Source organism: Uloborus diversus, chromosome 5 (assembly GCF_026930045.1).
Source record: "Uloborus diversus isolate 005 chromosome 5, Udiv.v.3.1, whole genome shotgun sequence".
Taxonomy (NCBI): Eukaryota; Metazoa; Arthropoda; class Arachnida; order Araneae; family Uloboridae; genus Uloborus; species Uloborus diversus.
The window spans coordinates 18,534,054-18,559,432 of record NC_072735.1 but is presented as its reverse complement, the minus strand read 5'-3'; the positions used below and the strand labels follow the sequence as shown (position 1 = coordinate 18,559,432).

At 33.7% G+C, this 25,379-nt stretch overlaps 1 protein-coding gene across 1 annotated transcript; it reads right to left on the bottom strand.

Moving 5' to 3' along the window:
* Window positions 1-7,922: 7,922 nt before the first annotated feature.
* Window positions 7,923-19,982, bottom strand: LOC129223380 (uncharacterized). The gene is made up of 4 exons (XM_054857960.1): window positions 19,908-19,982; window positions 19,192-19,335; window positions 17,424-17,524; window positions 7,923-8,139 (listed from the first exon to the last, which is right to left on the bottom strand). Exons 1-4 carry the CDS (start codon window positions 19,963-19,965, stop codon window positions 8,029-8,031), a joined length of 414 nt encoding a protein of 137 aa, XP_054713935.1. The 5' UTR covers window positions 19,966-19,982; the 3' UTR covers window positions 7,923-8,028.
* Window positions 19,983-25,379: the final 5,397 nt, after the last annotated feature.

The window sequence follows — 25,379 nt, the reverse complement described above, 5'->3', positions numbered from 1 at the left end:
TAGTTTTAAATAGCTTTCGTTTTTTACATAATAAGCCTGAACTTCAAGAAAATTATTGTGATAAAATAGAGGAAACCCGAATTTTGTATGAATGTAACAAATACTTGTTGCGTGAAAGGGTACATTACAAATCCTTGCTACAGCAAAAGTCGTTTTTTTTTTTTGGATCGTTTGAAAAGTTTTTAAAGGAAAAAAAAAATAAATAAAAAAAAATAATGCTCTCATGTATGTACAGATATATGTACAGATATATATATATATATATATATATATATATATATATATATATATATATATATATATATATATATATCACAAACTTACACCGATGAACTGCTGGATGAAGAAGTTTTACTTTTTCATTTTATTTTTTGAAACATACACATCTTCCTCAAAATACGAAATTCTCGCCCCCCCCCCCTCCAGGTTTAGAACCCCTGCCTTAAATTAAATTTTTATAGGAAGTAAATTTACTCACTCTCAAAGTATACATATAAAGTAGGCTACATTAACTACGCTAAAGTAAAATTATTTTTAATAAATTGACTTTTGGCATTAATCATTTACTTTCACAGTCATGCAAAATTGGGAGCCATAACTTTTCTATTTGCACAAACCTCGATGTATTTTCATTTATTATTTTTAACTCCTTTCATAAATAAGTGGAGCTTAAAATCAAATCGATTTTCAAAAATTCAAAATTAATATCTTCTCTAAGCTCCGGAATGCAGTAATAGCTAATTGTTTTCATGAAGTTTCTAAGTTTTTTATTTGAATTTTTTAGAAAGGGCAATCTTCTTTTTCTTTTTTCCAAAATTGGAGATTTAATCTTTGATCTTTGCCATTATTACTAGAGTGTATAAAAGGAAAACGCCTATACAGGGTTAAAGTATATTATTTTAGATAAAAGAACAACGTTGAGTCGCACAAGTTTGCCGAGAATTGCAGACACGTTTTTCGGGGTTTCAAGGAACACCCATTTTTAATGCAGAAAAGTGAGCACAATCTTTTTTTTTGGGATGAAAAAGGGGCCCCTTGAAACCTCAAAACAGGTGTCTGTAGTTCTTTAAATTTGTGTGATTTAACGTTGTTACATTTTCTATTACTTTTCTGCACAAAGGTACTTCTTTGATTTATACATATATGTATAAAAAGACACAATGGCAGCTTTTCCAAATTCCGAAGTAATGGTTGACACATTTGGATTTTTAAATCAGCGGGATAATGGAAAATAATCTATAAATATTAAGGGTTCCTTTTTTTATTCCAAAGATTTAAACGAACTTATGATGCATTTCTCAGCTCCAGAGAGCAAATCGAGCACATGTGAAAAAATAAAGAGAAGTTATTCAAAATAGAAGTAAAGGATGTGGGGGGTAACAAAGGTAAGCTTTCTATGTCAGAGGCAGGGTAAAAGATCCACTTCTTAACAAACTAATAAAGTTGCAGGCAAGGATTGAAAATTTACATTTCTTTTTTCGTTAAAGGTTTCTTGGTGAACTTTAATCTGCAGTAGAAAAACGAAGATGCGCTTTGGAGACATGCCTCTGATAGTTTTTCATTTGTTATACTTCTGAAAGAACAGGCAGGGCCCGATCAAGCCAAACTGGTGCCCAGGTCCTGAGTAGATGTTGGTGCCCCCCCCCCCCCATGAGAAAATCCGCACAATTTTAGTCAATGTTTCATACTAGAAACCTAATATACTAGAAACTACATTTTAAAGGAACATTACTACACTTGAAAGGAAACCTGGGATTTGAATACCAAACACTTGATAGTCACCATACTAATCACGATTAAAATTGCCTTACCTTAAGACAAAAAAAAGTTAAAAAACAATTTAAAACAGGAAAAAAAAAAAACTTACTAATTCTGACGTCATTTTTTAAAACGGCTTCTTTCTGGCTTTAACAGAGGCAAATATGTCGATCAAATAATCGAAATCTATGTTTGATGTCACAGAATTTTCAATGGTCAATAAGGAAAAGGCCTGTAAATTATCATGAGAAACGCAGCTTCTCAAATGATTTTCGATTCTTTTAAAAAATGAAAAGGAACGTTCACTGGAACAGCTGCTGATAGGCAAGGTAAGAAGAAGCTGCAGGGCTGAATTCACATTCGGAAATGTATGTGTAATGTTTAGTGATTTTATCCTTTTTAAACACTCTCCAGGAGAAGGGTTACCTTTTGCAAAAATTTGAAAATGTGTTAATTCTTCTGGAAAATGATCATCTATGTCATCCGAGTAATTATTTTAAAATTCCAGAGCAAAGAGACAATGACTTCTTTACGCGAAATGTTTTTAACTTGATGAGGTTTTGAGCAGATTTTTAAAAAATTTTGGGCCTCCTCTCCCTTAAAGATGAGAAAACGAAAAATGAGCTTAAAAAGAAGAAAAAAAAAGAAGTAAGTAAGTGAATTTAGTTACCAATATTTTGGTGCCCCTAAATTTGTGGTGCCCAGGTTCGCGGACCCGCTGGACCGTGCGTTAATCAGGCCCTGAGAATAGGGTTCTTTTCTATGCCTTTGGTACCCATTATTACCATGGCACATGTTTGCAGCTATTGTACTAACGTTCTCCATAGCTATATCAACTTGCGTCGTCTTATCTTTTCTTTTGAAATAGATGATATATATACTGGATGGTCAATATTTTGACGAGTGGGCACATGCTTTTTATCAGTGAATAAAGAAATCACCAGAGACATAGTATGAGAGTCTGTCAGAGCATGTTCTCTTTACTATTTATTAGTTTTCCTGCTAATTTGTTAATCATTTAAAATTATTTATTAATTACTTTGGTGCACCATTGCAAAATGAAACTCCATTCCTAGCCTTGTATTTGTGATAAAAATATGATTAAATATACTTCAGACAAAGCTAATTTCTTTGAAAAATTCAAGGATAGTTGTTTCGTTCTTGATATTTTAAATTATCCCCTCACCAAATTCGGCAAGTCGCACCGCTGACTGGCACACCGCCCTACGCAGAGTAACTTCGTTTCCTTGACAACGGCTGCAATTCAGCTCTCCTAGCTTTCCCTTCAGTGCCAAGTTAGAGTGAAACAAAGTATAATACTGCTCCAATGTGTTCCCCCCTCCCAAGGTCAGGCCCCAAGTTTCTGACTATAGTCTAACACGGCCTCTCATTGGCTCTGAAGATTAATCCCAGTTGTTGTTTTGGGAGAGGTGGGGGGGGGGGGGGGATTTTTGTTTTTGTCTTGAAATTTGATAGTTAGATGTCTTCTAAAACAGGACTTCTTAACTTCTGCTCCAAAGGATGGGCAACGGTCTACAAGAAATGCGACTGCGTTTGGGAGGACATAGCATGGCCGCATTAAACACATTTCCTTATAAGATATAGTTATAGTAATATTTTATATGATGTTTTTACGTTAATTTAGTGAGTATTTTTTATAATTTACAGTTTTTTTCCCTCTCAAAGGTTTATTCACTTACGTATTAATAATTACAGTAATTATGGGAGAGTCGGGAAGGGAGGAGTGAGAGAGACAGTGGCATTTATAAGGCGAAATAAAGCATGAAAAATTATTTCTAGATGTTGCAGATGCAGATTAGAGTCAAGCAAGAGTCTAAAGCTGTACAACTACCAGACTAACTAGAAATTAATTTTTCTCATTTTACTTCGGCTTACTAACGCAGCTGTCTCATTCCTCCTGACTCCTCTCCCCCCAACACCGCACTTGTCTCTAAATTAACTTATTGTTGTTAGCAGACCTGGATTTACATATAAGCTAAGCAAGTTATAGCTTAGAGACCCAACTTTGTTGGGGGGCCTCCAATTCCCGAAAAACTGCATGATTCGTTCCTAAAAAAAAAGTTCGGAAAAGAACCGTTCATTTTCAAATGCTCGAAAACCTTGAAAATTTAAAAAATGTAGTCACAAACCTTGAATTTAAAAATTTCGAACGAATGTGAGAGGAAGGAAGACCAAACTGTTCGAAATTCAGCTCCTTGCTACTTGAGGTAAAAAAAAATGTATATCATGGTTCTTATGTTTCTGTTACATATAGCTTGAGCTATTTTTTTGTGATTCACATGTTTCATATCCTGTTAATTATTTGATTCCAAATTCAGTGTTTTAAAAGTTCTTCTGTTATAGCATGCTTTTACATTACTTCTACTGCATACTATTAATCTGTTTAGCACAAGAAAAAAAAATATACTGCTCTACCCTCTTTTCTTTTTCTTTTTCCACACTACTTGTATTCGAAAAAATATTGCTGTAAGGAAAAATCTACAGTATTAAAAAAAAAAAAACTTAGAACAGAAGTATCTTACAAGTTTAGAAACTTTCGGTAAAACGATACCAATCAAGTATTAAAATGATGGAGACTCAACTTTACATCTTATCTATTGTAAACTCTAAATTATTTGAATGACTAAGATGCTTCTTTCTCGTTACCTATCTTCTAAATCTCTACACCGTTTCTTTTGAGAGCTCATTTTGTTTGTCTTTGGGTTTGGGGATCAAAAACCAATGTTACTAAAAGTTGATGACTGAAGATGCATGCTTTTTCTCATCTCTCTGTCAATCAATGTCGACTATTTGTCGAACCAAAAAAAGTTCTTATTTTGCATTTTTAAAAGTAAAACTTTTAAAAGTTATGGTTTGTCTATTTTTTCCTGATATTTTGTATCTTGAACTATGCTTTTAAGGTCTCAAAATGCAGAATTTTATATATTTGTTTTGCGAATTTTTTCCCGGGGTAGAAACCTTCAGACCCACTCAAACTAAGGATATTCTATATCGCACTTAAGACGGTCCTTGAATCACTCTCCAGATACTCCCCCTCCTTCCAAGGTTAATGATATGAATACATATAATGAAATGTATACATGTGGGGATTATATCGAGAAAATAATGTTTAATTTTAATCAGGAATGAATTAGGATTAAATAATATCAATATGCATTCGTTTTACTTATAAATTAACAGGGGTGAACACCAGGTGGAAGGCATGGCTGAAACTAAGGCATTGAAATCTTTTTAGACTGTTTCTAGGGAGATGTTTTTTTCACTTTTTTGAGGGGTCTCATTCCTAGTGGGGGAGGGAGGGTGACATTATTCTTGCTTCGGACAATTAATACAATACTTAATATTTTTTAATTGGGGGCCCCGCAAAAGGTCTTCGCACAGGGACCCGCAAAACCTAAGGCTGCCACTGCCGATGTCTCTAAACTATGGAAGTTTTAAATATATAAAGATTTAGTGTTATGTACAGGTTCTTTCACAGTCAAACACTGTTGAATGACGCATAAGGTGAATTTCTAAATACTGACAAATTCTTTATGTGCAAATTATTTTTTAGAAGAAAAAATAAGAACCAAAAATTACAAGTCCTAAAAATGCAATTTTAGATGTGTTTAATGACGTCTGAGGCAAGGCGGAAGTATGGAGATCGGGGGATAGATGCTGAAATTTTTCGAAATTGAAGAATAACAGGAACACAATTTTTTGTTATCTTTGGAGGTTTTCTCTGTGTCGAGAGGGTGGGGGGGGGGGGGGGGGGGGTGATTCAGGGTCCTTCCCTCATAAGTTTTCACTATTGAGGTATAATAAGAATAACATTAAGGAAAAATAATGAAATTAATTACAATAATGAATTTCTTAATTCCATTTAAGGAAGTTGACAGTTTACATCTTCAAAGTTTTTCAATTAACTGATGCATTATGTATTTCTTAACGGTTTAATTGCAAAACATGTTCAAAATAGTCCATCACAGAATTAAAAAAAGTTGGTCTAGCTTTATAAAACTGGCGTTTGCATTATTTTTTTTCCTTCAGCATGAAAGCATGTTTTTATTGTATTACAATATAACTTGTTAATTTTTTGCATCAAAAAAAAATGGTAATTAAATCAATTTTTCAATGTTTCTAAACTTCCTATTCGAACAAAAAAATCCAAAAATGATTCCTGATCATCTCCTTGCCTGTCTAGGACACGAGAGAGAAGATCTGAGAATATTTCCCCTTCTTGCCTAGGACCAGTGTTGCCAGATGGTCAAATCCAGATTTCCCCAATTCCCTTCCAACTTTTCCCCTAAAAGCGATGTTTTCTACAAAAATTCCCCAAATTCAATAATTATTTTTCGACTAATATTTTCATAAAATGAATCGACTTCCTCTAATATTTTTGTTTTTAGAAAATTTTTTCCCCCCAAATAGCCAAATTTTCTTAAAAAATTCCCCAACTTTTTTTTTCCCATTTTCACGTTTTTTTTTTTTTTTTTGTCTGCTTTATCCTTCTTTATCTTTACTAATAATAAAGCTGAAAGTCTCTCTGTCTGTCAGGATCTCGGTGACGCGCATAGCGCCTAGGCCGTTCGGCCAATTTTCTTGAAATTTGGCAAATTAGTTTGTAGCATCAGGGTGTGCACCTTTAAGCAATTTTTCGAAAATATGATTTTGTTCTTTTTCTATTCCAATTTTAAGAACATTTTCCGGAGCAAAATTATCATAAGATGGATGAGTAAACTACCAAGCTATCATAACGTAGAACCGTAACGTGAGAATGCCAATTGGTGAGAAATTCATGATGCATTATTTGTAAACATACAGGGGAACCAAAAGACCTTTTAATTTTCTACTACGGGCAAAGCCGTGTGGGTGCCACTAGTAATAAATACAAGCGCCTGACAGAGAGATAAGAAATAGCCAAATATTTTTTTTTCTACTTGCATTTACTACTCTGCTTCTGTATGTACGTTTAGACTATGAATTTTGTATATAGTTATCCAAGAACATTCTTTATCACACTCGCTTATTTTTAAACGTTTCACGTATCAACTAGTTATACGTGATGCATATACGTTATATACCAGTGATACGATATACGTTATACTCACGCAGAACATTAATGCTAATTTCGTAGTATAATATTTCACATAATGCGAATTCCATAAAGATTAGCAAAGCTAAACCAAAGCTGTTTGATACAAACAATGTAACTACTACTTCTTGATGCGAATCTAAATACGAAAAAAATTCTTTTTTCCTGCCGAGGTCTTTTTTTCCCCCAGGTTTTCCCCAAGAAAATTTTTTTCCCCAAAGAATTCCCCTCAAAACTTATTTCCCCAAAATTTCCCCAGAGAGCACCAGATTTCCCCAAAATGGGGAAATTTCCCCCAATCTGGCAACACTGCCTAGGACTTCCTTAACATCTTTGGACTCATGGAGCTGGCTTAGTCAATTGGCTAGACTGGTGAGGATAAGTCAACAACAAAAGAATCAGTTTCTCACTTTTTTCCTGTGTATTTTCAAAAAAAAAAGAAAAAAAGGTCTTCAGTTTTTTATTGCATAGATACGAGATTTTATTTTGTTATATAAACCACACTACACACAGGCAAAAAGGAGAATCTACCTTCAACCCCTCATTGATGATTGATCATTGAAGGAAGGATGGATATAAATCCTTCCTTCATTTGAAGTCTTCAGCCCAAGTTGGTGCATAAATGTGACATCAATGGTAAAAGTGGGTTGAATCCCGCTTCATAAACATGATAAAAGACACTATTAAATATCACCTCTTTCAAGACTAGAATATATTTAAGTTTGGTACATACAAGTTTCTTGCATATACAAAATATCTACATGTTCTGCAACACAATTGAGACTAGCAAAAAAAATAATCAGGGCAGTAACAAAAAACAATTCAACTTGAAGAAGAATAGGAAAAGGATTTTAAAACAAAAATTTGCCAACAAAGTCTTAAAAAAAAACACACACAGAAGCAAACTGGATACATAAAATATATAAAAGGGTTTCAATTATTTCCATTTTTCTTTTGATTTAAAAGATTCTTGGCAGTAAAATGGAACAATTGTCTAAAAATATAAACAGGATTTTTTCCATTTTTTTTCTTTTAAAACAATTTATTTTTCATTTATATTTACATAAAAACAATGTTTTTATAAATATGTCGACTCAGAAACAATAACAAATGCTGTAAGCTCAGAGAACAACATTTTTGCTTAAAAGATTATGTACAGCCTAAATAATATTTAATTACTTGTTTTTACGTTTCTTCTTCTTGGGCTCTTCTGGAAATAAAATAGATTCTGATTCAGGTTCATTTTCATCAGAATCTTTGGGCTTCTTAGAATAGAATTCTAATATCTAAAACAAAATATAAAAATTAAGGAACTTGGCAGGATATTTCTTTTATCATTCAGAACAATATTTAAACAGCAACAAAAGAAGAAAATAAAAGAGAGAACATCTTTTAAAAAAACAATATACATTCCTTCTTTGTGAGCTTGTTACCGTTACTTCAGTCATTCTAACTTTGAAGGTTTTACAAGAAAAAATGAGTAATGCAATAAAAATAATGAAAATTTAATGAAATTTGGATTTTAAACTAACTTAATACATATATTTCTTCTGTGCATGTGCTTGTAATCATAAGGCTTTTAAACGGCTGGACCAATTTTGATCAAAATTTTAAAGAGTAATTAAGTTGATCTGAGAATAGTTCAGAATTGCGATAGATGGAATTGGAAATGGTTTTGTTAGATAATTTATTTAAACAATGGATGGTAATATCTCCCAAATGATAAATACAGTCAATTCGTGATAACTCGAATATTACTATAACTCGAAGTTTTTATCAAGTCCCGACCCCTTTGTTTTTCATTCCACGCTAATTATCCTGAATATCTTAAAGTTAATTTCCTTTAACTCGAAGGTTTTTCCAAGATGACTCGCAATTTATTTAGAAAGAACGAAAAAAAGAAGAAAGAAACAACTGACTATGAGAGAAAAATTCATTAACCTTCACTTGCAATTCCTGTGCAATAGACCTCTGAAGCAAGAGCACCTGTTGAGTCAATGTGCGATAAAGGAGCTACACATGCGGAAATGAGTTAGCTTGCTTTCTTTTGTTGTACTGTACTGTTTTCACTTTGATATGTTGCTGGACTACAAATTTGCTTTTAAGCTGTCAAGTTGCCAAGTCAACTTATTGTAACTTTATTCAAAGGCTGACCTAAGTTAAGATGCGTTCCTCTTCATTCTTTAGTTTGATATTTTGCTGATAACTTCCAGAGAGACAGAGTGAGTTTTCTTTACTATTAAAGATGTCTAAGCGAGTACTCTGTCAATATTAAAAGAAAAATAGAAACTTCTAAAGTTTTAGGATCCATGAATCCGAATTTGAATTAAAAGAAAATGTGCACCTTTCCTGAAGTAGAATCAGCTCTATTCAAGTGGTTTCTGCAGTATCAAATCAAAACCATGCTTTTGATTTTTTTTCTTTCAATATTTTTGATTAAACTGTGCAAATTGTGCTTAAAAACTTTTAAGTTCTGTAATTTTGTCTGTTATTTGTACATATTAGTTAAAATATTTGATGGTTTTTAATATTATAATGTAGAAAACCGAAACTAGTAGGTAAGTCCAACTTCCGATAATTCGAACTTTCAATAAGTTGAAGTTTTTCGTAGGTTCCTTTAGATTCAAGTTATTGCGAATTGACTGCATTTATTTTAACCTATTGCTGAGCGAGAACTGAAATAAATATTTAATCCGTTGCCAAAGGAAAATAAGAAATCCAGCTCTGTTTTTTGTAATGAAAATTTCTTACTGTGATCTGTCAATTGAGAATAGATAAAACATAAAGAGGGAGAGTGTAAAGCCTTCATTTCCTGAAAGTAACGAACATAGGTCCTGTGATATATTTTAAAATAAAGTACTGGAAGAAATCGTTTCTTTCACTAGGTTCACACAAAACATGTCTTCTGTCGTTGTAGTCAGTAGCGATTTTTAGGGGGGGGGCAGGGGGCCTGCCCCCAAAGGAAAAATTAATATAACTATTTCGTTTCTTTTTTTTCATTCACTTTTTTATATAACATGAAGAAATCTTTCAGGTAGTTTTTAAAAGAAGAGAAAAAACACAAATTTTATTTGAATAAAAGCATTTTCGTTTGCTAAAGAAGTAATATTGGAGTCAGAGACCAGAGCAGAAATTTAACTCACTGGTTTGGAACTCAAAGGAACGTAATAGCGTCGAACGTAATGAGCAAATGAACCATCAAAAATTTTTTTTTTTTAAATTATTTCCATATTTTTAAAAAAATTAAGGGTATGAATTTCAAACTGAATAATTTTTTGATAATATTTTCAACAAATTACCAAAGTAAAGACGTATTATTTATTTTGTAAACGATTTTAGAACAAAAGGAAGTTGGAAGTTTGATGTATATCCAAAAGTTACGATCTGAACCATGCTATCATTTGAGAACTAAATATATGATTTACATGTTTTAAAGGTCTTTTTCGATCCTCATAATCAATTTTTAATTATTTTAAAGTGTTTTCAGATATTTTTAAAAAGTATCTTTGAAGCAAAATCATTTTTCTTAACATAGACATGAGATGTTCAAATTGCGTTATGATCTAGCTGCCGACAATTCTGTCCATTTATTCAATATTATAAATGATCTTCTGTCTTATAAACTAAATAAAAAAGGGATTATAATGTTAATTTTTTTTTAATCCATTGGTATTTTGCACAATTAATACGTTATACATTGAACATTACGTAAATAACAGTAGAAACACAAGTTTCGATTGTAACGGATGCATTTAAGTAAATAAAATGGTGGCAAAAATCACCAAGCAAACCCCGATTGGCGACAACTCACAACATACGATTAACAAAGTGTTACCAGCGGGAAGTTCGGTTTTGGCCAACCGCATCAGTTTTGGTTACTTTATCACCTGCATTGGCAAAATGGATGGTTCTTTTTTTTTTTTTTGGATTCTACAAAACCATAACAAAATTTTGTTATTAAAAGACCAGTATATAAAGTCATTCATTCACTTCATAAATCCTCTATTTTTCATTGCAGAATTTAAAAATAGATCAAATTTTCATTGGAAAAGTTAAAAAACTGAAACTTTCATTATGATGATCTCCAAAATCTGTTACCTACTGGACAACTGTATGTCCAAAATCTGTTACCTACAGACTAATCATTAAATTTGCTATTTATTAATTTTAATAAATACCTGTTGTCTTTTTATGTCTGTATATGATGTTCTGGGTGCATTGGCGTCGTCAGCTGAAATTTATTGGGGGGGACCATTCTATCATTTTCAAGTTGCATTAAGAAAAACTCGTATATATATATATATATATATATATATATATATATATATATATATATATATATATATATAATGGGTTTACATTTAATACAATATAGTACAGTAAAATTAGGCCAAAAAATGGCCAAACCCAAACATCCAAAAAAAAAAAGATGAAACCTGTTGCAAATTACTTCTTACCCTTCCAGCAAGAAGGGGTAAAAAGTCCCAGCACTTTGCGCGTCGGGTTTTGGGGGGAAGGGGGGGACGAAATAATCCTCTATTTAAATAAAAATAACATTTTTATTACTTAAAAAAAATTCTCAAACCTCGCAGAAACCTCTCTATAATAGTAAAACAATAAACTCTCACAGAAAAAAATTCTAATTAACAGGGGTGCACAGGCGGGGGGGGGGGGGGGGGGGGGGAGAATGGGGGGCGGGGTCCATGGAGCAGCTTTGCCTCTTTGGAATTTTTAAGGCAGTTTTTTCAAGGGGTATTTCTTTCTTTTTTAAGGACTTTTATTCTGGATGGGTACTCTGTCACCCTTAAGGGGCGTGCCATCGCTTTGAGGGGGGGGTAACCCTGAATTTACATTCTAAAATCAACTTTTGCAGTAAAGTTTACAAAAAAATTTCCCTGACTTAAACTTTTCCGAAGTACAAAGTGCCTCACAATGATATGGTAATGTCAGAATAATAATTCTAAAAGATCTAAGCGAGCTCAGTAACCAAATTATTTGTGACTAGAGTAATTAAACTTTTTAGAGCGCTGGAAAACAAAATTCCTGTGCAGCATAAAAAAAAGTCAAAATTGACCAGTTTCCCTACTTCTTCTTGATTAACTTACTTCAACTTTTCTACAATCTTTTGCCATCACCGTAAGGGTGGGACAAACCGGAATTGCCAATAGTGAGACGGGCAATGCTGCAATTCTGCACCTTCTAAGTCGGTGGGGGTTCTTATTTGCAAACACCAAGCTGCCTCTCTTTTACGCAGCAGGTTATGTGAATTATGCTAAATATGCGCACATGTACTTGCAGCACTATCTGAAACTTTAGAGTACAGTATGCGATAAAAAAAATTTGATCACATCAAACATCAGCTTAAACATCAGCTATCCAACGATCTAACGCAGTGACAAATTCAGGTGGTCTAGAACCTGTAATGATTCAATGATAGAATAAGTCTTGATGAGAGCAATAAGCAATACAACAATAGAATGCTAAATATTTACACCTTTTTGTCTCCCAGTTTGGAAATCACAATCCGTTTCTAAAGCCCCCAGAAGTTTCTTCCCTCTCAAGTTGGTAGTGGTATTGCTCGCTGATGATAAGGTGAGTTGCGATGAGACCTTTAACGTTCGGGTAGTAACATCAAAGGAAATTGAAGGCAAACAATTTTAGCTACTGTTACGAGAGTAGTTACTATCTGTAAAGATGTGTAAGCCCAAACCATCTTTTACACCGAATGGTATGAACACAGTGAAGATGGAATGACAAACTGCTAAAAACTTCTGGTTCGAGCTATGCGCTGATCTTCCATCAGTATTCGATGAATCTGTTTCAGAAGGAAAGAAATCCTGTATCGTTAAAGTGCTATTATCTGCAGCAAAAGGTTCATCCAACATCATAGAACGAACAGCTGGTGTCATATATGAAGCAGTGAGAAGCAAAGGGATGTAAGTGGACATTTTCAAGTTTTGAATAAAACGCGTTTAAAGATAAGATCCTAGGTAGGCTTTCATTGATTTTCTTTTCTAAATCATGCTGTATAGAAGCAACTACCAGGTCTACTAGTACCATTTCTTGCCCCAAGATAGAGGAGAGGTTCACCAACCATTTGTACTGGTTATCTCCAAATTTTTAATTTTGCCACTTACATCCCTTTGCTTCTCACTGCTTCATATGTAATAGATGGAAGATACATGCTTGATCATATTTTTGGTACTGATATGTAATTTTCGAGGAAATATGCCAGCAATGCAGTGTATAGGTCACTTGTAAGTATGGGAAAGCTAGTGTCATTTTTGATGGGTGCAAAGAAAGCACCACAGAAATATAATCTGTGTCCTGTTACAACAGCCAAGCCTTCTGCTCTAAAAGACTTTCTGCGTCTCAAATCTTGTGCTTGCTCTGAGGGGTTTATTGGATAAAGTGAATGTTTGAAAAGTCTGAAAGTGGACTGAAGTGCTAAATTATATGCACAAACTGTGTTAGACATAGCTGCAACAATAACGATTTTGCTGAGGATCTAGATTCCAAAAAACATCTTGATAACGAAGACTTTTTGTTACAAGCTTAGGAGAAATCATGTGAAAGCAAAAGACAGTTCAGCGTACTTTTTCTGGCCATTTAATCAAATGTGCCCCATCAGAGGGGGGGGGGAGGATAATATTTCAGTATATAATTTCGTTTAGGGACCTGAGATACTGTTCTTATGGGGTGGACAGTCCTGATTTAATGCTAGATTTGCACGAAATAATACTTTTACTTGAAATAAAAGGTGGGGTGGGGGGGGGGGGGGTGAGGATTTATTTTATTTGGCAGAGGGGAGGGTGCTGTAGCTTAGAGAGGAGGTGCACCATCGCTCTTGGAGGATGGACACACTTGATTTCTAACTTTAACTTAGCTTAAAATAATGTTTCCATATGAAATGTATGGAGGGGGTTCGGGGGTGCTGCTTCGTTTTAAGGGGATAGGGGGGGCTCTGTAGCATTGGTGGGTTATGTCATCCCTCTCGGGGGTCAAAAACCTTTAATTTCATGCTTTTAAATTTAGTATAACATAATATTCTCACTTCAAATTTACTCTAAAAATTATGAAAAAATACCCAAAATAGCAATTTTTAGATGCCCCCCATTCCAGAACCCGACGCACAATGGGGTGGGACTTTTTACCTGTTCTTATTGGGAGGGTAATAAACAATTTGCACCCGGTTTAGCTTTTTTTTTTTGGATGTTTGGGTCCGACCCCTATTTTTACTGTACTAATATTTTAAACGGGTACATCTTGATTAATATAATTACACAATAAGAAAAAAAAATAAATACCAACAAATACATTTTTTTCTAGACTGCACACGGATACGAATATCCGTGCTATTTTTTTGTGATCAATTTCGTCCAAGATGTTTTGGTGAATGTAGCATAAAGCAACATGATTCAACCGCTTTTGTGTCATAGTCGACCTTAGATACCATTTCAACTTTCTCAGCGCACTGAAGCTTCTTTCAACTTTACACGACGAAGGGCGGCACACCAAGAGTATCCGCACCAAATTTTCAACTTTTTGAAGCAGTAGACAATTGAATCAACCGTTCTTAATGAATGAAATCAGCAAAAACGAAATCCAGCTCTATTGAATCAGCCGCTTTATGGAATCAAAGCTGTTCAGAACAAAATGTGACTCATATAAGCCGTGACAACTGTATAATTAAATTTTTATATTACATAGTGATAAACCCTGCAGCTCTAAGTTCTTGGCACAAGTTGGATTCGAAGGAGTTTAATTTGATGTTTTTTAATTAAAAAATTAAAGTATATAATTCACCTTTATGACATTCACGAACCTACGAAAAACACAACTACAAAAATAAAATAAGACCCAAATAATTAAGCTCTCAGAATATCATATTTTAATAATGCTACCTTTTAAAGTATTTTCTTAATTTTTTCAGGATTTTTGTAACAAATGCACCAGAATTTTGCTTTTTTGTTGAATCCTCCATACATTCAATGCATATGAAACCAAAAAACAACAAAAACCATGCCCATGTTATTTCATTAATTTCTAATTTCTCAAAGTCAGCAGGGAAAGTGTCCCTCCTGATCCTCTTTAAGTGACAGGCCTGCCTTGAGAGGCACACCTCACAGATTGAAAAGTACTGGCCTACACAGAGAACACAAAGCATTTGGTGTATAATTGAATTCTGATCAGCGGATGATGAGGAAGAGATAGAGAAATGAACTGCTTTTTTCTGACACGTGACAATAAGTTTTAAAATGGTTATTTCAATAAAATTTGTTCAGTAAAGCAGGATTATTAATGGATAATTTTCTGTTAAGCTTTAATAACTAAAAGGAGTATTATTTATTCCATTAAAATTTATAAAAGTTGAAACATTTCAAAAAAAAGAGAAAGTTGAACGCATTAGATCCCATAGGACTCATAATGTCAAAGTATTGACTGTAAAGCATACCTGATTAGCAGGCATTCAGGGGCTACTCGATAAGAGGTCGCTGTGAACTTTCATAAACTTTCCTTTCCTAGAAAAGTTTTTCTGACGCATCTTCAAATTTCGAGTAGTTTTTTGCGAAATATTGCATTAAAAAGACATTCTCATTTGATGTAGTGATGTGGGTAATTAGGAATTTCATTCGGAAAATCGAGAAGTAACCCCACCTGAATAGTATAAAATCGGGGAGCCCCTGCATGTATTACACTCAACAGAATGGTACTTACCTATCACGATCTTTTGATTTTTTGAAGATGGTTCCATGGATGTTCATGATGATTCAGTTGCTAAAAATTGCTGTAGAAGGTTTGCTACATTTTCCCATTTCAAGCCACCTCTCCATATTCGTAATCGAATATGTAAAAAAAAAGCATTTTTACCAAAATAGGAGCGCTCTTCAGGTCACCTACTCTCAAGGAGACCAAAAGACCACATGAAATTATCTTTATTTTTGTCGGAACATCCTTTTATTTCTGTCTTTTTTTTTTCTGGTCATCTTGCGCTTCTTTTTTCGTTGGTCTATCGGAAGTGACATCACAGTATCCATCGTTATGCTGGCTTACAATTTGCTTTTGAAATTGCACGTTAATTTTTAGACTCCTCCTCTTTTTTTTCTGTAACGTAACGCTTTTTTGGTCAAATTTGAGATGCCGCAAACACATTTGAGAAACCGCGCTTCGGTAAGGTACTTTGAAGCCACGTGTTGAATAATGTCAAACAATGACACGTCTCCTTTCCCTTTCTACCCCAAACTTAACCTTTGACCAGCTAAGTGTTCTTCTAAATTTTTGTGCATCCTTTGGCCAGGGTGTTGTTGCCAGCTGCAAAAAACCGTCAAAGAAGTCTGGTGTCTCATTTTGTTTGGGAAACATCGGGGTCGCTATAAATTGAACCGAATCGGCGAAACAAACACTGCAAAACATGAAACAGAAACCTGGAAGCGCCGAGAAACGAGATAAGAAAGAAAGGGGCAGAAGCTCAGATCCCCGTCTGACGTCTGTTGACTTATTAGCAAGAGAGTCGTAAAAAAGGGGGGGGGGTGCATATACGTTGGAGACTCGACTATGGATGGTTGACATTGCACTCGGGAGAAGGTATCCCCTTTCTAGAATCCTTCACTAAAGCTAGTGTGCGTAGAGCAGAGCAATAATTTGTCAATGAAGTTCACTTTCCGACTTTCCGTTCACTATACACATCACATATTTAGTTTTTTTTAGTTCATTTTTTTTTCGATGTTCATTTCGTTTTATTTGATATGAACTAAACATGGTAAATTATATATTACGCAACTGTTTAAAGTCTTCAAAGCAAAAATAATTTCCCAAAAATAATGAATTTCATCTTGACAATTATCGAGGGGGTCCGATTTTCAAATATTGAGAGGGTCCGGTCCTCAAATATTGGGGGGGTCCGGACCCCTTGGACCCCCCCCGGCCGCGACGCCCATGTCTGGGTGTACATACTATGCAATGAAACCACAATTCATGTCAAATTTCAAAATTTTAAAAATTGCTCAGAATTAACTTTTTTGTTCCCACCTCTTGAGAACTATACCTAACTCAATTAGAATTTGAGAATTTAAAGAAACAATTATTTTAATAATACTTTTTTGCTTAGTAACAGTTAAGAATCCTGTTGCGTTAAGGATACAAAAGTGATTGCCAAAGAGACAAGTGGGAAAAACATACAAAATCAAGCAATGTTCAAGTTCATAAAGCTCTTTTTCCATGATTTATGTTTCAAATTTATTTGTAGAAAACCCTTTTTAAACAACAGCTTAGCCATAGAATATGATTAGCAGTTTCATGCAAACAAAGAAAGGAAAGAAAACAAGCACAAATCACAGTGGGGGGGAAAATTAGAAAAACATAAAAAAAAGGTGGATGCCTTTTTAATATACTGAAGAAAATCGAAAAATTGAAACACAGGGGATCCGAGAAAGAATCAGATGCCTACTGACTATAATTTGAACAACAGAATAATATTTTATATGAAAAATGAAAAAGGATGTAATCATGAAATACAATGATAGATGTATGTGATTTTTTCAAAATTTTTATAAAAAAATTCTGGAATTACCTTTTGAGAAGCAGACTGCTTGGGTTTTAACGTTCTCAGCTGATTCAAAATTTCCAAATTTTCGTCTGTTCTATCAACCAAGTGATCCTTTTTGTATTGATCTAAAAATGGAAATTGTTTGAAATTAACAAAATACAACGCATAAATAGTGCAGGGTGGCGACAGGAACTGTGAAAAAAAGTTCCCTGACTTTTCCCTGATTCCTGGTTCACCAAATTTCCCTGATTTACGTTACCAATGATAATGGTTTCCTTTCTTTGCTCCACTTGAAATCCAGTGTATGTTTGTATAAAATGCAGTATTTTAAACGTTTTAAGTTGTGTAAAGTTGTTTAACTAAAGATATATTTTAAAAAGATGCTACTTTTTTAATAAAATGATTTTAAAAAAACATATCAAGTCAATTGTTTTGGGAAAAAACCCTACAAAACAGTATATTAAATTTTTCTACATGGAAAGATTATAGAAAATTTTAAAAAAAAGAAAAAAAATACTTTACTTCCACTGGTTTACTTCTAGAAATCACGTAGCATAAGAATTTTAAGAAACAATTAAAATTACTCTTAAAAACATATGTGTATTTATGATAGAACTAAAAAGTAATTAATATTATTTTGAACTAAGTTTTCAAACATTATAATAATTGTTGCAAGAATAGCAAGTAATAGTGAAAGAACAGAAGTAATGTAGTTATTCTTATATAACTAATTGACATATTTATGCAAAACAGATGAAACCATTTGACATTCATTCATAGGGAGCTTTTCTCTAATCAAGAACATAGGTTTTAATGAATGAATACAGCATTTTAACAATAAAAAAGTTAAGATATTTGCTTAAGTACACAAGTTAACTCTATTTCAAATGATTTCAGTATGTAACGAAAAAACCTTAGATTGCTTTTGTAACAAACAACTTTGAAAAGCAAGAAAAAAAAAGAAAAAAAAAAGCAATTCGTCAATTTCAAAATATATAAAAGAATGCAACTTGGTTATAAAATTAAAGAATCACTTAAGTCTGAAGAAAGCCTTTATAATCTGCGGTGACAACAAATAGTATAACGGCAAAAAACAAAGTTTTTTATTAAAAGTTCAATTTTAGCAATTAAATTAAAAACGGAAAGAAGTAATAATTTTTAAGATTTTATAGTATTAATTCAAAAACCAAAGATTTCTTCTTGAAATCGTGATTACAGTACGCTAATTACTTCGAGACAATGGAATAAAGGCAAAGGAGCTAAGGCATTGATGAAGGTTTCGTCTTTGCTTGTATGGTTGTTTATTTTACGTAGCAGGCATTGAAAGCGTTGAAGAAAACTTCAAGTTAGGTAAAATAAACAACCTAACAGACACAGAATCAATCTTAGGAAGTAAATCCTATGGTTAATAAGTAAGATTCAATACTTTGACATTGAGGAAAAAAGATGCACAAATATGAGGCAGTGTATAATCGCACCTCATTAATTTTAGTTTTTTTTTTTTTTTTTTTTTGACTGAAAATGCGTGGGGAATTAAGAGTACTTAATTTTGTAAAGAAAAAAAATTTTTTTCTTCATAAAATCAATTTTCCCTGATTTTTTTGTTATTTTTTCGAAATTCCCTGATATTTCCCCGACTTTTCCCTGATTAATAAAGTTCCCTGACTTTTCCCTGATCTGTCGCCACCCTGTAGTGGTAAAGTTTAGTGAAATAAATGTAAATCATGATTTCTCGATAACTTTATTAGAAATGAAATAAAACAATAAACGTAATTTCAAGAAATAAAAATACCAATGATGCGCTGCACTTTACTGTCCAATGTCAAAATTCTACTTCTTTCGTTTCCATTGTGTTTTGGTGGACCTTTTCTGTGTTTCCGAGTGTCATATTTTATTGATAAATTTGACTGAATCTTTTCTTTTCCTCCTTTGGAATCTAAAAAAAAGCACAAAGCAACTAAGTTTAATGAGTAATAATATAATACAGATATTACTGTGTTCGAGCTGTAATTAACACAGCATAATTTATGAGAGTAAAATAGGTTTGGTATTTTCTTATCAAATACCAATCATCATCTAGAATCTATCTAGACATTACCTAGATTCTAGATCCTTCAAATTCTAAGATTTTAAGCAAATTTTTATGTTAGGGGTGCCCCTCTCAACATCGCTTACCCTCCCCAAATGAGAAAAATACCCCTCAAAACACACCCCTAAAAATTTTAATGGCGCAGCCTGACACCCCCCCCCCCCAGGATTTGATGGGCACCCCTGTAATATGTGGCAATCCTGACTGACTCTTCAAATGTCATATAAACCTGGTTCGAATTTTGAAAAAAAAGTGTCATACAATTTTTTTGCTGAATTATACAGACTAAATTAAAATTTGCCCTAGTAGTCTACGGATTTCACATGCACTTTAAACAGAACTACAGGGAATAATAGTCATAGAAAGGAATCGTAATATGGTGTGGAGAAATAAATCTATTATATAATACAAAAAATTACCTGACTTGAGATCATTTTGCACAAGTTCCAATGCTTTCTTCACAAGGATTTTAGACATGTTTACATTTAAAATTGGTGAACCTGTTAAACATATTGCCAATCCGTGAACAATAAATACATACGACAATGATGAAGAGTATCAACTGGGTAGAGTGAAAAAGTATTGGTTTGTCGAATTATGATGCTAAGTATGGATTCAAGAAGTATGACTGAATGTGTGATTAATTCAGTAATTACTTCTTTTTTTGAATTAAACACATGTATTTTATTGTGGACTAGGCACTAATTAGAAGCGTTCTGACAGAATCACTGGTTCCCCACTAAAAGCATCATCAACATGAGATCCCAACACAACTAGAGTCCCTATAGGGACTTTAAACACAACCAACGGCGTTAACCGGTAACTTCATTCGAACACGACAGAGTACAAGACTTTTATACGAATAATAAAAGCGATCAAACGTCCACATTTTGTGGCTACAGCCCTCCTTTTAAACAATATCCTCCGCGTTTTAAAATAATGGATATCACGTTTCCCCTTCCTCCTCCCGATCACTTCAAAGCAACAGCTTTGTTCATTTGAAAAGTCGCTTTGAAATTCATGGCCTAGTTTTTACTCAACGTTAAATCCCTGTTATCACAAATTTGCCATTTCAACTGCGCTTGCGCACGGATTTTTAGTCTGTGCTAGAGTCCCAACAAATTAATGAATGCGATTAGAGTGTTTTCACAGCAATTTCGGGATACATTATATGAAACTATGGATATGAATAACTGAAAATCTTTATAAAGAAAAGAGAAAAATTACACTTCAATATTTATTGGTTTGGAAATATTTATTTAACGTAAACGTAAAACACGTTATTTACTTCAAAAATGATCGGAATACTACAAATATCCGTCTTTTGCGGATATTTTACGTTAGGCGTAAAACGCTTAGTATTATACATTTGTATTTATGTTGAGGGTTCGGCTTTATATTGGAAGTGATGCTGCGGATCGAGTACGCTCTTCTGAGGTTAAAAATTTGGCCCTGAAAAGAGCCTTTGTTTGATAGAAAAATCCGACTCCGAATCCATTAATGAGACGCAAAACTCAATCTTTACCGAGGCGTGAAAACTAAATCAAAGAAAGCTTTGTAATTTCAAATTTTTATCTGTTCTTATCTCATATTAACAAATTTAAATGTTTTTCATTAGATTGAGCAAGAGTTTCGAAATCAGCAAAGTCCGCGCGCAAGCGCAGTTGAAATGGCAAATTTGTGATAACCGGGATTTAACGTCGAGTCTAGTTTTTTGCTCTCTAGGACATTTCGCTTAAACAGAAACACTTATGCTATTCTAATTAATTGAAAAAACGGAACGAGCTTTATTTGATGCAGTAAAAAAAACTCTTTCGAACGATATATAGAATGTTAAGGGGTGTTAAAAATCTTTCATCCCTTAAGAATGCAATTTACGTGAAATTTTAAATCAAAAAAACTAATTCAAAATAAATAAATAAGTAAATAAATAAATAATTCGAAATTGGAAAAGAAAACCCCCAGGTGCAAACTCCCGAGGCTTGAAGTAATTTCAGAAGTGCCCCTTCTAAGAGCAAGGGCACATCCCCCTAAATATCGCGAACACTCCCCAAAAGCAAGAGCCCCCCCCCCCCAATGAGAAAAATACTCTTAAAAGCAATCCTTCCTAAAAAATTCAATGGCGCAGTCGGCGCCATCACCCCCTTAAGGGGGCACCACTGGTATTTTTGAGCAACATTTCAAGGCTGTAGGGGTTATGGGGTATTCTGTACGTAGGCCCGCCACAGATTTCCTTTCACAACTTCTTTGACAATCCTTTTTTTAATATATGGAGATAAAATATTATGTAATTAAGGAAATCATAGCTTCATAGAATGTAGTTTTCATTGCAGAATTACGAAACTGTTTCTTTCCGAATTTCAAAGCGGTTGCTGATTTGTTCTTGAAATCATACTTGTATATACATACCGTTTCCATTAATATCATGGTTGAGCTAAGAAACAACCGTGTGATTCCTTTCATTTTGCATTTTTATAAGCTGAAGAAAAAAATCAATTATTTCGCAAATATTAGCCTCCTGGATCAAAACGACTCTTCTAGGTACGCCCGAACATTTTTTTAAATGTTAATTACTGATTTTATCAAAGAAGAATAACTGGACGAATCGCGATATTATAACATTCTCATGAATTTGAAACCAGTGAGTTAAATGTGTTGTTTTGCTCTGGCCTCTGGCTTTAGTTTACCTTTTTGGAAAACAAAAATGCTTTTATTGAAATATGCTTTGTGTGTTTACTGTATTCATTTTAAATAAATAAAAAAAATTCTTTATAGTATAGAAAAGAAAAATGAAAATAATAAATGTCAGGCCAAGGCCCGTACCTCGGTGTGGAAAATTTATGTACGGCTCAAAGAATCACGGCCCCCTTTGACGAAACCAAACAACCCCCAAAATTATTGTTCTAAGCCGCTAATTTCAAGAAAATTCCGGGGGACTCCTCTCAAGCGGATTTAAATTTCGAACACTTTCTGAAGGAAGCTGCTTACCCACCCTTTCTTCCCTAGCTTGGCCAAACTATCTAAAATGCAAGGATTTAGACTTCAATTTCAACTAATTTTCGGCAAGGAACCTTTCCCTTATCTTCTGTCCAACATTGACAAACATAGGTTTAAAATATGTTTTTAAGAAAAAAAGGCGATGAATATCCCACCCCTTTTCTTAAAATTGCCAAATTTAGCTTAAAATTGTGTTTGTAGAATCTCAAACTGTTTCAATATAGAAAAAAGTCCAGGGAGGCCCCCAACCATCTAATTTTCCTTAAAGTCCCCAAACAGGGGGGAGAGTAAAATTTCCTAACCTTGCCTAAGCCAGGGCTAAGGCAGAAATACTTAAAATACACCACCAGCTCAGTTTGTTTGGCTCTCTTGGCTCCCTTAAGAGAATTTTCGCCTCCAGCTCATGTGACTCCTACTCCGGGCTGATGAGTGCTAAAAAGCACGAAACTGCAGTCCTCGGATGGGATAACTGAGCTGGTGGTGTATTTTAAGTATTTTTGCCTTAGCCCTGGCTTAGGGCGGTAACTTACTACAAAATACCATGCCTTGCCATCAGTCTTTGAGTTGAACCGCACCATTGCTGTGGTCACCCATCTGGTGTGCTAATTCTACATTAGCTACCAGTTTGTTTGGCTCTCTTGGCTCCCTTAAGAGAATTTTCGCCACCAGCTCATGTGATTCCTATTCCGGGCTGATGAGTGCTAAAAAGCACGAAACTGCAGTCCTCGGATGGAATAACTGAGCTGGTGGTATATTTTAAGTATGTTTAAACTAATATAATATTTTCGAAATGAAAACTTCTTTATCTGCGTTGGGTATTTTTTGAGATGAGAAAAAACGATATTTCTGATATCGGTGAGATATGTGTTTGCCGTTGCTACTCTGAAAAGGGATGCTAATTGTAAGGGTTACGGTTTATATTTCACCGGTTAAGTCTTTAAGCGCAATACGAGAAATTCTGTATGAAAATTTATTTATTTTTTCTAAAGAAGCTTCTGCATTACTGCAAGATAAAGTTGGGAAGAAATTTGAGGATTAACCAATGGGATTTCAAAGTCATGTTTGCAGATTATAAAAAGAACTTTATTTTTTAGCGATGTCCAATGATCGCAATCGAGATATAAAACTCGCATTGATTCAGTCCTCCCGATATATTTAAATAGGTTCGAATCAAAATTGATTACTTCTTATTTTAGTTATCATAAACCTATAGTTTCAATTTTGGAATTTTGTAATAGCAATAATAATGATCAAGGTGCAAAAAAATCATGATTTTTTTTAAATAAAAATATTGGATTTTTAAAAATTTAAATCAGATTTTTTAAAATTTAAATTGGATTTTTGTTATTTTTTAAAGGGCTTAAAACTTTCGTATTTGATTAATTTATACTTTTAAATGTAATTAAAATTAAAATCGATGCTTTAAAAATTAAAACACAATTAAATTTCAATTTATGATTCTGAAAAATCCAGTTTACATCGGATCTTAGCCAGATACTGTACAGATGTCCTTTGATGCTCAAGAATTCACATAAGGGTGTTTTACTCACACAATTCCACAGTTTACGTTAGATCTATGCCAACTTTGACACATGCTCAGAAATTCACATACGGGGGCGGGGGGGGGGGGGGTTCGCCTGAAAATCCGTGAAACGGAATGCTTACGCCTATTTATAACAATGACTGAATTTTTTGGAATTTGAAAAAGTTAAAAGAGGTCCAAAGAGTTTAACTATATCTATACTAATCTATACTAATAATATAAAGCAGTAGAGTTTGTTTGAACGCGCTAATCTCAGGGTTTCGATTCCGAATTGAAAAATTCTTTTTGTGTTAAATAGTCCATTCATTGAGGAAGGCTGTAGGCTATATAACATCACGCAATGACTAATAGGGACGGAGCAGAAAACGGAAAATTTATATTATAATGTATATTGCTTGGAACGTTATGTTATATTGCTTGGAACGCAAAACAGGCATAGCCATGGTGACTAGACCTAAAGTGCGGGCTTCGTGATCCTGTGAGTGTAGGTTCGAGTTAACCATGAGGCAAATCTCGAGGGTACTTTTCAAGGAAAATGCTAAAAAAAGATTATGTGACGTAACATTTTCTTATTAATTATTTAATTAGAAAAGCTGAACAGTTTGTTTGTTTGAACGCGCTCATATCAGGAACTACTGATTCGAATGCAAAATTCTTTTTGTATTGAGTAATCCATTTATTGAGGAAGGCTATAGGCTATATAACATTACGCTATGACTAATGTGAGTGCAGCAGCAATAAATAATGCTATGAAAACAGGAAAATTTATTTCTATACTAATATTATAAAGCTGAAGAGTTTGCCTGTTTGAACGCGCTAATCTCGGGCGCTACTAGTACGAATTGAATTTTTTTTTTTTGTATTGAATAGTCCATTTATTGAGGAAGGCTATAAGCTATTTTTTTTAAACCAGATTGATCGAAATACTTGTTGTTGCAGAATAAATATTTAATTAATTGTTTAGTTCTACGAATTCCTAATAGATGGTGTGATAAGTTAACTCTTCGAGACGGCGCTGGCCGACAGTATCGATAGCTGCGAGGAACCATGCCCATGCTACGCTGTTGTGATCAGCGAGCAGATTTTGAATGCGTTTTTTTTTTCGATGTTCAGGTACATAATTTGTTTTTTAGGATTTTTCTATTGGGTTCCTCATTTCTTCAACGTTTGTTTTTGTTCTTATAGTTTAAGATAGTTACATACCTAAGTAAATAATTTGATTTATCGTATTTTTTAGTTACTAGCTGCGTTGCCCGGCTTTGCCCGGTCTACCTTGAAAATAACCCTTGTGTCAAGTGAAGTACATTCAATAACCAGGCTTAAATGAAAGGAAAAAAAAAAAAAAAAAACC